The sequence below is a fragment of the Ammodytes marinus genome, assembly GCF_949987685.1.
Source record: "Ammodytes marinus genome assembly, chromosome: 14".
Lineage (NCBI taxonomy): Eukaryota > Metazoa > Chordata > Actinopteri > Uranoscopiformes > Ammodytidae > Ammodytes > Ammodytes marinus.
In genome coordinates, this window is record NC_137218.1 from 5,521,221 (window position 1) to 5,534,674 (window position 13,454).

The window sequence follows — 13,454 nt, forward strand, 5'->3', positions numbered from 1 at the left end:
TGGTATTGATAAATGAATAAGATTGTCGCATCAACAAAATCAGATACAGAGATTAATCATAAAGCAAAACGAGGATGTTAAACATGTACAGGGCATTATGTTAAAGGGTTAGTTCACCCAATAAAAGAAATAATATACTCATTCACCCCTTGTGGTAGTTTTGCCCAGCTTCCCTGAAAAAGATGGAAACTGGTTTATTCAATCAAATAGAAATATTTGGGATCTAGATGTCTTCAGAGTCATTTTGTTCAATATTTATTTGGTTTACACTAGAACTGAACAAGGCTTTTGTGTATAATTTATAGCACTGAATAAAATTGCCAAAAATGTAGACTATGCAGTATCAATCAAGCAAGAAAAAAAAATGTATGTAGTGCTGCTCTATCACATTTAATTTTCATTTTTCATTTAACTTTTATTTATTGACCCTCATTTTCAATGACGTCGATATTTCAGTAGCTTTTCCCAAATCCTATAGCATTCTAAATACAGCAGAAGCCAACATGTCTCTTCAGTTAGCCAGACGTGGTTACCTCCATATCAGAACATCAATAGTTTCCTTTTTTTTCCACAAACGATTTTTATTATATTTTCTTTTTTACACAAAGATACAAACATTTAAAACCCCCTCCCACCGCACACCCCAAACAATCCTAGGACAAATGGAAACGACATAAAAAAATAAAAATAAACATTAAAAAAAAAGGTGCAATAGAGAAAAAATACACGAGTATTTCACCTTCACATAGACACTGTAATAGTTTCCTTTTGATAACTAGATCCTGGAGCCTTTTTCTCTCTCTGCGCTCAGGACTCAGGCCGCACTGCGTTGTTTCAATCTCCGCTCTAAGCCGAGGCTTTACCTCTCGATGGGAGACGACTGGATGGTGTGAATAGGAAACTGAAATAGCATCTGTAAAGGTCACGGTCTAGACTGTGAGGGTGGTGGAGGGAAACTAAAATCATTTTTACTTATGGTCACATATAACAGGTACTTGAACTTTACAATAGTATTTCAGGCTTTCCGGAAAATATTGTTGTTAATATCATTACTTGCAATCCTAGATAGATAGATAGATCTATCTATCTATCTATCTATCTATCTATCTATCTATCTATCTATCTATCTATCTATCTATCTATCTATCTATCTATCTATCTATCTATCTATCTATCTATCTATCTATCTATCTATCTATCTATCTATCTATCTATCTATCTATCTATCTATCTATCTATCTATCTATCTATCTATCTATCTATCTATCTATCTATCTATCTATCTACCCACCCACCCACCCATCCATCCATCCATCCATCCATCCATCCATCCATCCATCCATCCATCCATCCATCCATCCATCCAAATGTATGTCAAATGTGCACTACTACTAGATGGTTACTGGATTGATGAAGTAAGGATATTTTTTAAACCGGCCCCCTTCTTAATTTAGACCTCCTTCAGTGTTACTTACCCAAACAGCATCAGGCCCTACTTTTGGGTTACATCACGCCCACATTGGGCTGACGGTGGTCGGATTTCAAGCCTTATTGCAGACTTAATCCTCCCATTCAGAGAGTTGGCAGCTGAAACATTAGACAACCAAATGTGTGAGGCAACTTTTCATATTTCATAGTTATTTAACAGACATAATGAAGTTCTCACAGGCACAAACACATTAAGATTATAGTAGAGAAAATTATACATTATCACTTTTGGATGCTGTTAGTTATTTTTTGGTAACTTCAGAGACATTATGGGTGTGTAAAAGATAGTTTAAGTACCATAAAAGGTATCAGACATTAAGTTTGTTATACTGTTATAAAGCCTTGATTTAGTCAAGTATATTGGGCTCTGGGGCGCTCCGTTGGCCTAGTGGATAGAGCGTGTAACATATTAGCTCCGGCCTTCATCGCAGTGGTCACGGGTTCGAATCCGTCCCGTGGACCTTTACTGCTGGTCATCCCCCCTCTCTCTCTGTCTCCCCATTTCAACTCTGTACTATCTAATAAAGCTTGAAAATGCCAAAAAATTATCTTTAAAAAAAAAAAAAAATGTTGGGCTCTTTTTGCATTATCCATGTTAACCCAAAGCTGTATGTTACCACCCAGGGGGACTATGTCTGGCTGGACCTCAAAACGGGCCGAGAGTTTGACGTCCCGGTCGGAGCCGTGGTCAAAGTGTGTGACTCGGGACAGATACAGGTCCTCGATGATGAAGGAAAGGTGAGTCATCAGCACGAAAATAAGACCCACACTGTAACAAACTAGATTTTCAAGCAATACATTTTTAAGTGTAAAAGTAACACTACACAACTTCAATTAAACACCATCTACTCCAGCAGTTTCTGTAATCACTCAGAAAAAGTTAATGACAGACAGACAGACAGACAGACACACACACACACACACACACACACACACACACACAGACAAACAGACAGACACACAGACACACAGTCAAACACTGCATATTTAACACTGGGGAATTTACTGTTGTATATTCTCTCACACAAGGAACACTGGATCTCCTCTCGTAATGCCACGAACATCAAGCCGATGCACCCGACCTCCGTGCACGGTGTGGAGGACATGATCCGCCTGGGAGACCTGAACGAAGCCGGCATCCTGCGCAACCTGCTCATCCGCTACAATGAATGTGTCATCTATGTGAGTAACACTCTCTGTTATAACGCCACGGCGGCTTGGCACACACGCTATGGACTGCTACTGAATGACTGAACCATTTATTCTTAAATGTTGTTGTTGTTGTTGTTGTTGTGTGTGTGTGTGTGTGTGTGTGTGTGTGTGTGTGTGTGTGTGTGTGTGTGTGTGTGTGTGTGTGTGTGTGTGTGTGTGTGTGTGTGTGTGTGTGTGTGTGTGTGTGTGTGTGTGTGTGTGTGTGTGTGTGTGTGTGTGTGTGTGTGTGTGTGTGTGTGTGTGTGTGTGGCGTACCCACCTGTATGCATATGTGTCCTAATTGTGCTGCACTTTTGAACACACAAATTTCTCCAACTCTGGGATAATAAAGTATACTTTGACTTAATACCTCATCCTACCAACACATTTAAAGCTCCCAAATCACGTTTTCTTTCTCCGATGCTCATAAATGATCTGTAACAGCAAATTAAACCATCAGTAAAAATAATCATATTTTTATATAGTTGTTATTAATGCATTTACACAGGTTTGATTTTTCCCTGAGAACGATTTACAGGCGGAATTTGACCCGGGGTAAAAATGAGTCAAATCGGTTGGTATTTTTGTAAGTTGTCATTAAAAGAAAAACAGAAAACAATGATATGAAGTCATTAGGTGCAAATTGATTGACAAAGTCGTTGAAAATTTATATGACAGAATAAAGCAAGAAGGAGAAGAGTAATGATGACCAAAAAAGAGTAATAAAAAATCTTATTTCTACGCACTCAAGATTGCGTTTAAAAATAAATAAAAGGCTTTTCATTAATTTGGCAAGACATTAAAAGTTGTGTCAGCTGCCTTATAGTGGAATATTGGTTTATTGGTATGAAAATATAGATATTTTGGTGTGCGGTGTGACTTGTCACCATCATGGGCCATCTATTCTTTCTTTTGAGGCACTGTTTACCTTACATTTACTTTAAACTTTGTATTTTTGTAACACTCTGCATTTTTTATTACACTTCTTATATTTATATTTTTCTGAATTAATATAATTTTTTTTCTGTCATCTTGGAGCAACCTGGCAACACAATGTCCTTCAGGATGAATAAAGTTCTATCTGATTTTTTTTTTAAATATTTAAGACAATTTAAAATGACAAACAGAGTACGTGTGGGGTCTCTGAGGTTGGTTGGATGAAGGCTTAGCACCAACAGTGCAGTGAAGGTAAACGGGTCACAGGGAGCAGAGTTGACACAGTTTAACATGGTGGAGGTAGTAGTCTGATAATTGGCCACGGAGCAGTGAGGTTGTTATTCAGGTTAAGCTGTTTACTTGCTACCTTTTAATACCCCGCCGTTGAATTACGTGTTACTATAAATACAGCAATAAACAGAATGTCTCCAACCCACACACACACAGAGACACACACACACACACACACACACACACACACACACACACACACACACACACACACACACACACACATGTCTCCGGCCTCGCTCTTACTTCAAATGTTCTCAAAAAGGAAACAAGAAATTGTTACCAAAAAAAAAACGTATTTCATTATAAAGACTTTTGTATCAGTTTGTATCATATTATTAGAATAATCTTATATTAAGTTGATTCGTCAATTAATTATCAACTTGTTTGATCTTTCATATTTTTTAAATAGCAGAAATGTATTGGTTCTAGCTTCTTACTGTAGCCTACATGTTTATTGTCATCTTTATTTGCTAAAAGAAGTATAAATGCATCTGATTATCTGCCAAAAGGCTGGTTTCCATGGATGATAGATAGATAGATAGACAGACAGACAGACAGACAGACAGACAGACAGACAGACAGACAGACAGACAGACAGACAGACAGACAGACATCATACTTTATTGCATCTTAAATTACGAAGAGCAAATGGCACCACAGTATTTACTTTACATCTTGTATACTTAACATTTGAGGTGTATGACTCCTGTGCTGATTAAGGCTGACAGACCAGACCTTTAGATGCCTACGCAGTTTTCACACAAAATAAATAATGACTTAAGTGACAAAGCCCCAGTGTCAAAATCCGGTTCCTTTAGTAACAAAGGGTTTTAGTAAAGGGATTGTTCTCTGTACGTAGGAACCTAATTCAAAGAGCGAGCAGTCTTAAATAGGCTTACGCTGGATATCGTCTAGTAGTTTTGAGGCTTAACAGCTCAGTTTGAACCAAAGGGGGCAAGTGCCTGGAAAAGCTTGTACATGCTGCTAGTGTGTGTGTGTGTGTGTGTGTGTGTGTGTGTGTGTGTGTGTGTGTGTGTGTGTGTGTGTGTGTGTGTGTGTGTGTGTGTGTGTGTGTGTGTGTGTGTGTGTGTGTGTGTGTGTGTGTGTGTGTGTGTGTGTGTGTGTGTGTGTGTGTGTGTGTGTGTGTGTGTGTGTGTGTGTGTGTGTGTGTGTGTGTGTGTGTGTGTGTGAGAGAGAGAGAGCTTTGACTGCCAGTTAGTTCTATAATTGTTTTTTTTTGGGTGTTTTGTTCTCTCTTTCCATGTAGACAATTTGTGGTGGAAGGGTGAGTACGTAACCGATATTGACAAGCTTTTAAATGCGCTTTTGCTAAAGTCAAATCGTCCTAACACACTCTTTCTTTCTCTATATTCATTGATTTTAACATGTTGCCTCTCTGTAACTGTGGCTGGTAAGAGCAGCCATGGTGTGTGTATATTAATCTATTGTATCCCCATTATCTTAAGAACATGATCAAGGCAAGTTTATGGCAAGTTTATTTTAGGTGCTTTAGCTGAATACAATGACAGAATACATGGACAACTGGTTTGGTTGCAGCTCTTTGGTTGCGAAGATCAGATTGTTTTTTTTAACAGGTTTAATACAGATTAATGAAACGATATATGAACTGTTAATCAGTGAGCTTATGAGGCTACCTGGAAAGCTGCTTCCGCCTGTAAACTGAGCTAATCACCTGCTGGCTAGACACAGTATTTCCCAAAATGGCAAACTATTTGAAGTGTTAAGTTCATTTTGTTTTTGCTTTGTTTTATTGGTTTCCAAGAAAAATAGTTAATAAAAACATGGCCTCGCATGGTTTCCATATGTTACTTTGCAACCTTGTCCTGCTTTACTAATGACTGATTCTATCTCCTGCTGATGTAGTAGATAGTGACTTATACCTGGCTCCAGCTTCTTCAGTAGAAATGTTGAAACACTTTTGTATGATTAAATCCATGATCCATAAGAAATCACTGCAAAGATTTTAGGAAGATTTCATTTTAATTTTCACGATATGATTGCAGTCCTCAATGTTAAAAATCCAGTTAATTTTTTTAATCAAATTATGGAGAAAATCTAATTAGTGATTAGCAATAGGGGCAAATAAAGCTGCTTCATGTATACAACCATCTTGTTTGATTTGGAAACTTTTACCAAATAGTTTGAGAAAATCACAAGGGAAAATTAGAAAATGGAGATAAAAAATGATTAGTCATAACATCAACTCTTGTGTTTTTTGGGTTCATAATAACTCATTCACAAGGGAAATTCGAGATAGTAAATAACTATAGCCATAATAACTTTTTTTTGCGTTCATACAAAAAATAAAAAATAAATAGTTTGAGTAAGTCCCAAGGAAACATTTGAAAATCGAATAAATTACTATAGTCATAACATCAACTCTTGTGTTTTTTGGGTTCATAATAAGTAACTATTTTTTGCGTTCATACAGACATACACAGGCTCGATCCTGGTGGCAGTGAACCCGTACCAGCTGCTTCCCATCTACACCGCAGACCAGATCCGCCTCTACACCAATAAGAAGATCGGAGAAATGCCGCCGCACATATTCGCCATAGCGGACAACTGTTACTTCAACATGCAGCGGAACAACAAAGACCAGTGCTGCATCATCAGGTGTGTGTGTGTGTGTGTGTGTGTGGTGTGGGGGGGGGGGGGGGGGGGGGGGTGTGTGTTTGTGTTTGTGTGTGAACATGCAGTTAAGAGTAAAGAACAAACATGGTTTCCATCACAACAGCTGGAAAAAAAAAATTCTGGACTTTTGATGTAATGATAATAATAAGTAATAGCAATTAATGCAAATATTAAATAATTCTGTGTTTGTACATTTATTTTGTTATTTTATTTCTATGTATTTTACTGTATTGTTGTCTGAGTGTGTAACCGTCCTCCTGTGTGTGTGACAGTGGTGAGTCCGGAGCGGGGAAGACAGAGAGCACCAAACTGATCCTTCAGTTCCTCGCTGCGATCAGCGGACAACACTCCTGGATCGAACAGCAAGTCCTGGAGGCCACGCCCATCCTAGAAGGTCAGACAGATGCATTGCTATAAAAATATCATCTCAAATGTTCAATAAAATGTCTAACTGTTGGGCTTCGTAAATGTCCAATCTAAATGGAGTACTTGGATGTATACCTTGGTGTAACTGTGAAAAAGTTATTTTAAATCTGGAACAAATACATGTCAAATCCAGCTGTTGTGGTGCATTAGTTTGGATTAAATAACCTTCAGCTGGCCAGAGTTTTGTCCAGTTTATGTAGAGAAGTAGATGTTTAAATTACCATTTCTCTTCATACTATATGGGGCCTTTTTTCCTGATATTCAGATGTCACTCCTGTGGGAAGTTTTGTCACTGTTCTTGAGCTTTTATTGATGTCAAATACTCTTCAGGGGCAGGTGCAGTTCACCCAGCCCAGTTAACATGGATTGGTTGATGTTCAGATTTACACGTTTGTCATTTGGCCGATGTTGGGAATCATTTATGAACCTGAATCTAACCAAAATGTAAAACCAATAAGTTATATATAATCGTGCAATGCTACTGTATATGTTTTGTCGCTCACTTTATACCATTGTGCTTTTTCCCCATCACCTCACTGTATGATTGGTCCATTAACACATTCAGCATTTGGAAATGCCAAGACCATTCGTAACGATAACAGCAGTCGCTTTGGGAAGTACGTAGACATTCACTTCAACAAGAGAGGCGCCATCGAAGGAGCCAAGATCGAGCAATACCTGCTGGAGAAGTCACGCGTGTGTCGACAGGTGAGAATTAATCTTTTATATATTTTATAATTTGCAGAACTCTTTGAAGATAACACACATCGCCAGTGTCAGTGAAGAAAGATATAATAATATACAGCCCCTTGAAACAATTAAGAGACCACTCCAAATGTTCAGTGTCTCTTGTTTTACTTTTTAGAGGCATATGTTTGAGTAGAATGAACATTTTGATTTTATAACACAAACTACTGACAACATTTATTCCAAATTCACAATAAAAATATTGTCATTAAGAGCATTTTCAATAGGTTCTGTAGAGATGAAGATTGAAGAAAAATCCAGACTGGTCTCTTAATTTTTTCCGGGGCTGTATACAATTCTAATAATTTCAGGCGTTTTCAGTTCAGTTGTGTTTGGTTGAATGGTCTGTCCAGGCTCCAGATGAGAGGAACTACCACGTGTTCTACTGCATGCTGAAGGGAATGGCCCCAGAGATGAAGGTTAAGCTGGGCCTGGGACTCGCCACGGACTACTCCTACCTCACCATGGTAACTTAGTAACAACCATATTCATTTGACCGTCTGGCTTAATTGTTTCGAAGGCAACCTAGCTTTACAATAACATTACTACATCGAGCGGAGGAGAATCAATATAGGGGAGAACGGGGGAATGTGATCATTTTAGCTCGCTTAGAGGGGATCAAATGTAAATAGTGTCTCAGATTACCACCTTTCGAACCATTTTGAATAATCTCAGCTGATTCAGATCTGCCCGCTCATATAGAAAATCGACTATTTGTGTTACTACTATTTGGCAATCAGAAAAACTGCATTGGAGTTGGATATTTGCCCCTCCGTCTACACGAAAATGGTGGTAAATGGAGTTCTTAGATCACTGGAACTTTTGCGAAACACCGCCTCAAGGGTGAAGATCTTTCATTTTTTGCCTGTATTCCTGTTTACGAGTGAAACAGAGGTTTTAGGAAACCCTGGTGTCATGACCTCAATATGTGCATGGCAATTCTTGTTTGTACTAAGCATGCGCCATGAAACCAAGATGGCATGTTGCCGGTTTGTTTTCATCTTTTAGATACTGGTAGTCTTAATTGTTTCCAAATCTACCTAGCTTCACTACAACTGTACTAGCGGAGGAGAATCAATATATTGCCCGAAAACAAATAAATCTGCATTTGTTTTTACTTTTGATATTTCCAGTTAACTTTTCGTTTTGCCGCTCTTTCAAGAAGCCACTCAATGCTTAGGCTTTTCCCCTCTTACAAACCAATGTGCAATGTTTAGCTATAGTGCTACTGTAGAAGCTATTGAAGAGAAGCTAAAGGCCCCTGTGTCTTTGTCTCCTCCAGGGAAACTGTACAGCGTGTGACGGGCGTGACGACCTGAGGGATTACTCCAACATCATGTCGGCCATGAAGGTTCTGATGTTCACAGAGACGGAGAACTGGGAGATCTCCAAGCTCCTCGCTGCAATACTGCACATGGGCAACCTGCGCTTTGAGGGTAGGATGAGCTGCAGATGTGTTTTTCTTAGCGATTAAAAAACGCCATTTTAGAAGCTAATTGTCAATGGTGTTTCCTTCTAAGGGTGCATTCATTTATGGTTAGTTAAAGGTGCTCCAAGGAACTTTTAGTTTGTGTTCATTCTAGCACCCCCTTTGGACGAAAGCGGTAGTTTTTTTTACCATATAAAAATAGCATTCTTTGCACTGATGGTCTTGTTTGATGTTACATGTAATTTATGATCAGAGGAAAAATTTGACTGTTTCAGAAATATTTAAAATTTCCACGTAGCACCTCTAATGCTTAGTTCATGCTAAATAAGCATTACTTATAACTGTTAATTAATGTTACCCTCATTGTAAAGTGTTACCATTGATTTTTACTATTTTCAACCAGGTTCCCAGATGCTTTAAGATCTGTGAGAAAAAAACTATGATCTTTTTGATTTTCCGCAGCTCGTACCTATGACAACCTGGACGCCTGCGTTGTTGTGAAATCTCCCGACCTGGTGACGGCTGCTTCACTCATGGAGGTGTGTGTGTGTGTGTGTGTGTGTGTGTGTGTGTGTGTGTGTGTGTGTGTGTGTGTGTGTGTGTGTGTGTGTGTGTGTGTGTGTGTGTGTGTGTGTGTGTGTGTGTGTGTGTGTGTGTGTGTGTGTGTGTGTGTGTGTGTGTGTGTGTGTGTGTGTGTGTGTGTGTGTGTGTGTGTGTGTGTGTGTGTGTGTTTGTGTGTGTGGTTGGGTGGGTGAGAGTGTGTGAGTGTGTGCGTGTGTGTAGGAGTTAAAATGGAGTACATTTTTATTCATCAAAGTCATTGTTATTTCCTCCATTTCCTCTAACATTGCTTGTGGTTCGCTGCAGGTGGAGCCCAAAGATGTGATGGTGTGTTTGACCACACGAACGCTGATCACACGCGGGGAGAGTGTCGCTACGCCCCTTAGTGTGGAGCAAGGCCTGGATGTCCGGGACGCATTCGTCAAGGTACATCCTATGCTCTGTAAACTGGCATGCTAGCTCCAATGGGCCCCTTTTGTTTACAAACCCATTGTTTACATGCCCAGTACGGATAGGTACTGCAGGTACTTGTAAGGAGATATTCACTGATTTTGACAACAAGCCTTCTCCAGAATCGCTGACTCCACCTTTAAATGACAGATCTACTTTTCATTCATTCATTTTCCTTTATTTAACCTCGAAAGATCAATTCAGGGGTGACCCTCTTTTACAATGACGTTGAGTTATTACAAATACACAATATACAATAAAAATACACAACTTTTGCCAAATACTGACCACCAGTGTCACCCTACAGGGGATCTATGGACGTCTGTTTGTGTGGATTGTGGATAAGATCAACGCGGCCATCTACAGACAGCCGAGCTGTGAGAGCAACATCGTGCCCAAGTCCATCGGGCTGCTCGACATCTTTGGGTTTGAGAACTTTATTGTCAACAGGTGAGATGGTCTGCTTGGCAGTTTGATTAGAAACATGAATTTTTGGTCCATTGGTCCAACATAGAACGTCTAATTAGAAAGTTTTTACATTTTAATTGTAATAAAGTGTTGTATCTAAGGCTGGCGTTGAAGCCTAATTTTCTCAGTCGAATCAGTGTGAGTGTTCAATACAGTGAATTTGAGGATTTGTGATACTATTTATCAATAAGAAAAGCATTCGAGTGAGATATTTGGCCTACCTTTTACAAGAAAATGGTTGAAAATGTAAGATCACTGCAGGTTCTCATTGGCAAAGTTTATGCATAAACTTTGCCAATGAGAACCTGCAGCAGTTCTTTGTGTCTTAATAATTTACAACAGAAAACTGATGATTTGAATCATTGACTTTCAGAGGGCAGCCCTAGTCCTATCTGCCATTTTAATTCTGTAATATAACACCTCTAAATAATAATACTTAATGAAAAATAGAATAATAAGAAAATAATAAGATCCTGAGGGACCCACGAAAAAAAAATATATAAAATGTAAAAAGGGTTGGTGCAATAAGCAAAGTGCTTTAACCTACACCTATGCAATGTTGTGTATATATGTGATCGAAATAAATAAACTAAACTAATCTAAACTAAACCTTATTTTCTTCTTTCTCCTCTCCCCCGTGTAGCTTCGAGCAGCTGTGTATAAACTTTGCCAACGAGAACCTGCAGCAGTTCTTTGTGCGTCACGTGTTCAAGCTGGAGCAGGAGGAGTACAACCTGGAGGACATCAGCTGGCAGCACATCGAGTTCACTGACAACCAGGACGCGCTGGACATGATCGCTAACAAGCCGCTCAACATCATCGCTCTCATCGACGAAGAGAGCAAGTTCCCCAAGGTACAGAATGGAAGGGAGTGTGAGTGTGAGTGTGTGTGTGTGTGTGTGTGTGTGTGTGTGTGTGTGTGTGTGTGTGTGTGTGTGTGTGTGTGTGTGTGTGTGTGTGTGTGTGTGTGTGTGTGTGTGTGTGTGTGTGTGTGTGTGTGTGTGTGTGTGTGTGTGTGTGTATCATCAGCTTTAAATCCACTATAAGTTGTCAAAACATTTATTTTTATTTTTAATTTTTTTTTATAACTTATATAACTAACTTTTTCTTTGTCTTTCCCCAGGGAACTGATGCTACGATGCTTTATAAACTCAACTCGCAGCACAAGAACAACTCCAACTACTTCCCTCCTAAACACAGCTACGCAACACAGTTTGGGATCCAGCACTTTGCCGGTGTGGTGCAGTACGAGACCCGGGGTGCGTCCAGTCCTTTGCACTAGATTTTCATCAGGATTTTGGTTTAAATAAAGGTCAATGAGATGTGAGGATCAGAATACAGTTAATCTGAATAAAAAACAGCCACGGCATAATCTATTAGTAAATAGCCAGGGTTTTAAAAGAGCTGTCATGTCATTAAAGCCATAGTGTGTAACTTCTGACGCCCCCATGAGGAATTCCGAGTAATTACAACAACACTCTCGCATCTACATGAAGTAAGGCTTTAGTGTTTGCGCATGGATTAAATATCTTCTGCTGTACGTCCAGATTTTTTTTCTTAGCAGTAGAATCAACAACTGAAACATTTCTTGGGATTTTATACCTTCTGCTGTACGTCCAGGTTTTTTTTTCTTAGCAGTAGAATCAACTGAAACATTTCTTGGGCCTTGATACAAATTGCACATTAAGAATATTGCACATCAAACAGGTTGAGTCATTTCGGTTTTGAAGTGTTTGTCCTTTCAGAATTCTTATTGCGGTGGGGAAAAAGCTGTGTTTGAGTCTATTGGTCCGGGTTTTGAGTGATCTGTAGCGCTTTCAAGAGGGCAGCAAGTGAAACAGATGGAATCCTGGATGAATGATGAATGTATTATTACCTGAATAGAATATCGTGACCTGACAGTATTTCCTTCTCTGTCCGTCCTTCAGGCTTCCTGGAGAAGAACCGTGACAGCCTCCACACCGACATCATCCAGCTCGTCCACTCGTCTAAGAACAAGTTCATCAAACAGATATTCCAGGCTGACGTTGCCATGGTGAGACCAGCAAACACTGTCATAACACCACCACGAAAAACATGAATTATTTCTAATGGCGGACTAATCATTTTCCCTTCCTTTTTTAACTTTTGTTTGTGTTGCTGTTAAAGGCGGAGTCAGTGATTCTGTAGAATGCTTGTTGTCAAAATCACTTTCTGTCAATTTATTTTCAGCATACACACAGTAGCCTATGTACAGGTAGCGGATTGTTAGGAGATATTCACTGACTTTGACAAAGTGATTTTGACAACAAGCATTCTCAAGAATCGCTCACTACACCTTTAAGTGGTGACTTTTTCTTCTTACTAATGGCTGCCCCCCATCCTGTCACTCTCTGTCTCTGTCTCTCACATCAGTTTCTGTGTGGCTATCAGCAGCCCAGCACCCCCACTCCCAAGGTAATCTACTGCCCTAAGCATCAAGCATGTGCTAAACATGTGCTCAATCATCAGTCCCCAGTATGTGTTTGCTTTAGGCCAGACACTGCAGGTGAACAGGGTAAACATTTTAACTTATAGATGTCATCGTGACACTTTTCCAGTTGATTGCTTTGCAATATCTAACTAGTATGTGTACATTTTCATCTCTTTAAAAAAAAACAATAATCTAGATGTTGGATGAAGCCCAAACTACAGGTCTTAAAAATGCATTTTCAGCATGTTTTTAAAGACAAAACGTATCAATAATCAGAGAATTAACAACATATATTAGTGTTAAGAATGAATATGTAGAGTTTAGAGTATTGAAAAAGAAATTTGAGATAATGGCCGT

At 39.2% G+C, this 13,454-nt stretch overlaps 1 protein-coding gene across 1 annotated transcript in view; it reads left to right on the forward strand.

The window, feature by feature from the left end:
* Positions 1 to 2,115: 2,115 nt before the first annotated feature.
* The window catches only part of LOC307261221 (unconventional myosin-VIIa-like), a gene marked incomplete at its 3' end in the record, with an annotated part of 34,841 nt that continues 23,502 nt past the window's right edge, over positions 2,116 to 13,454 (forward strand). The window contains exons 1-14 of the mRNA XM_080041710.1: positions 2,116 to 2,226; positions 2,518 to 2,670; positions 6,362 to 6,546; positions 6,837 to 6,958; positions 7,556 to 7,698; positions 8,091 to 8,204; positions 9,020 to 9,173; positions 9,629 to 9,705; positions 10,034 to 10,153; positions 10,485 to 10,627; positions 11,289 to 11,499; positions 11,769 to 11,904; positions 12,574 to 12,680; positions 13,040 to 13,081. Of these exons, the coding sequence (XP_079897836.1) occupies positions 2,560 to 2,670; positions 6,362 to 6,546; positions 6,837 to 6,958; positions 7,556 to 7,698; positions 8,091 to 8,204; positions 9,020 to 9,173; positions 9,629 to 9,705; positions 10,034 to 10,153; positions 10,485 to 10,627; positions 11,289 to 11,499; positions 11,769 to 11,904; positions 12,574 to 12,680; positions 13,040 to 13,081 (1,665 nt within the window). The 5' untranslated portion in view covers positions 2,116 to 2,226; positions 2,518 to 2,559. The remainder of the gene's footprint in view (positions 2,227 to 2,517; positions 2,671 to 6,361; positions 6,547 to 6,836; positions 6,959 to 7,555; positions 7,699 to 8,090; positions 8,205 to 9,019; positions 9,174 to 9,628; positions 9,706 to 10,033; positions 10,154 to 10,484; positions 10,628 to 11,288; positions 11,500 to 11,768; positions 11,905 to 12,573; positions 12,681 to 13,039; positions 13,082 to 13,454) is intronic.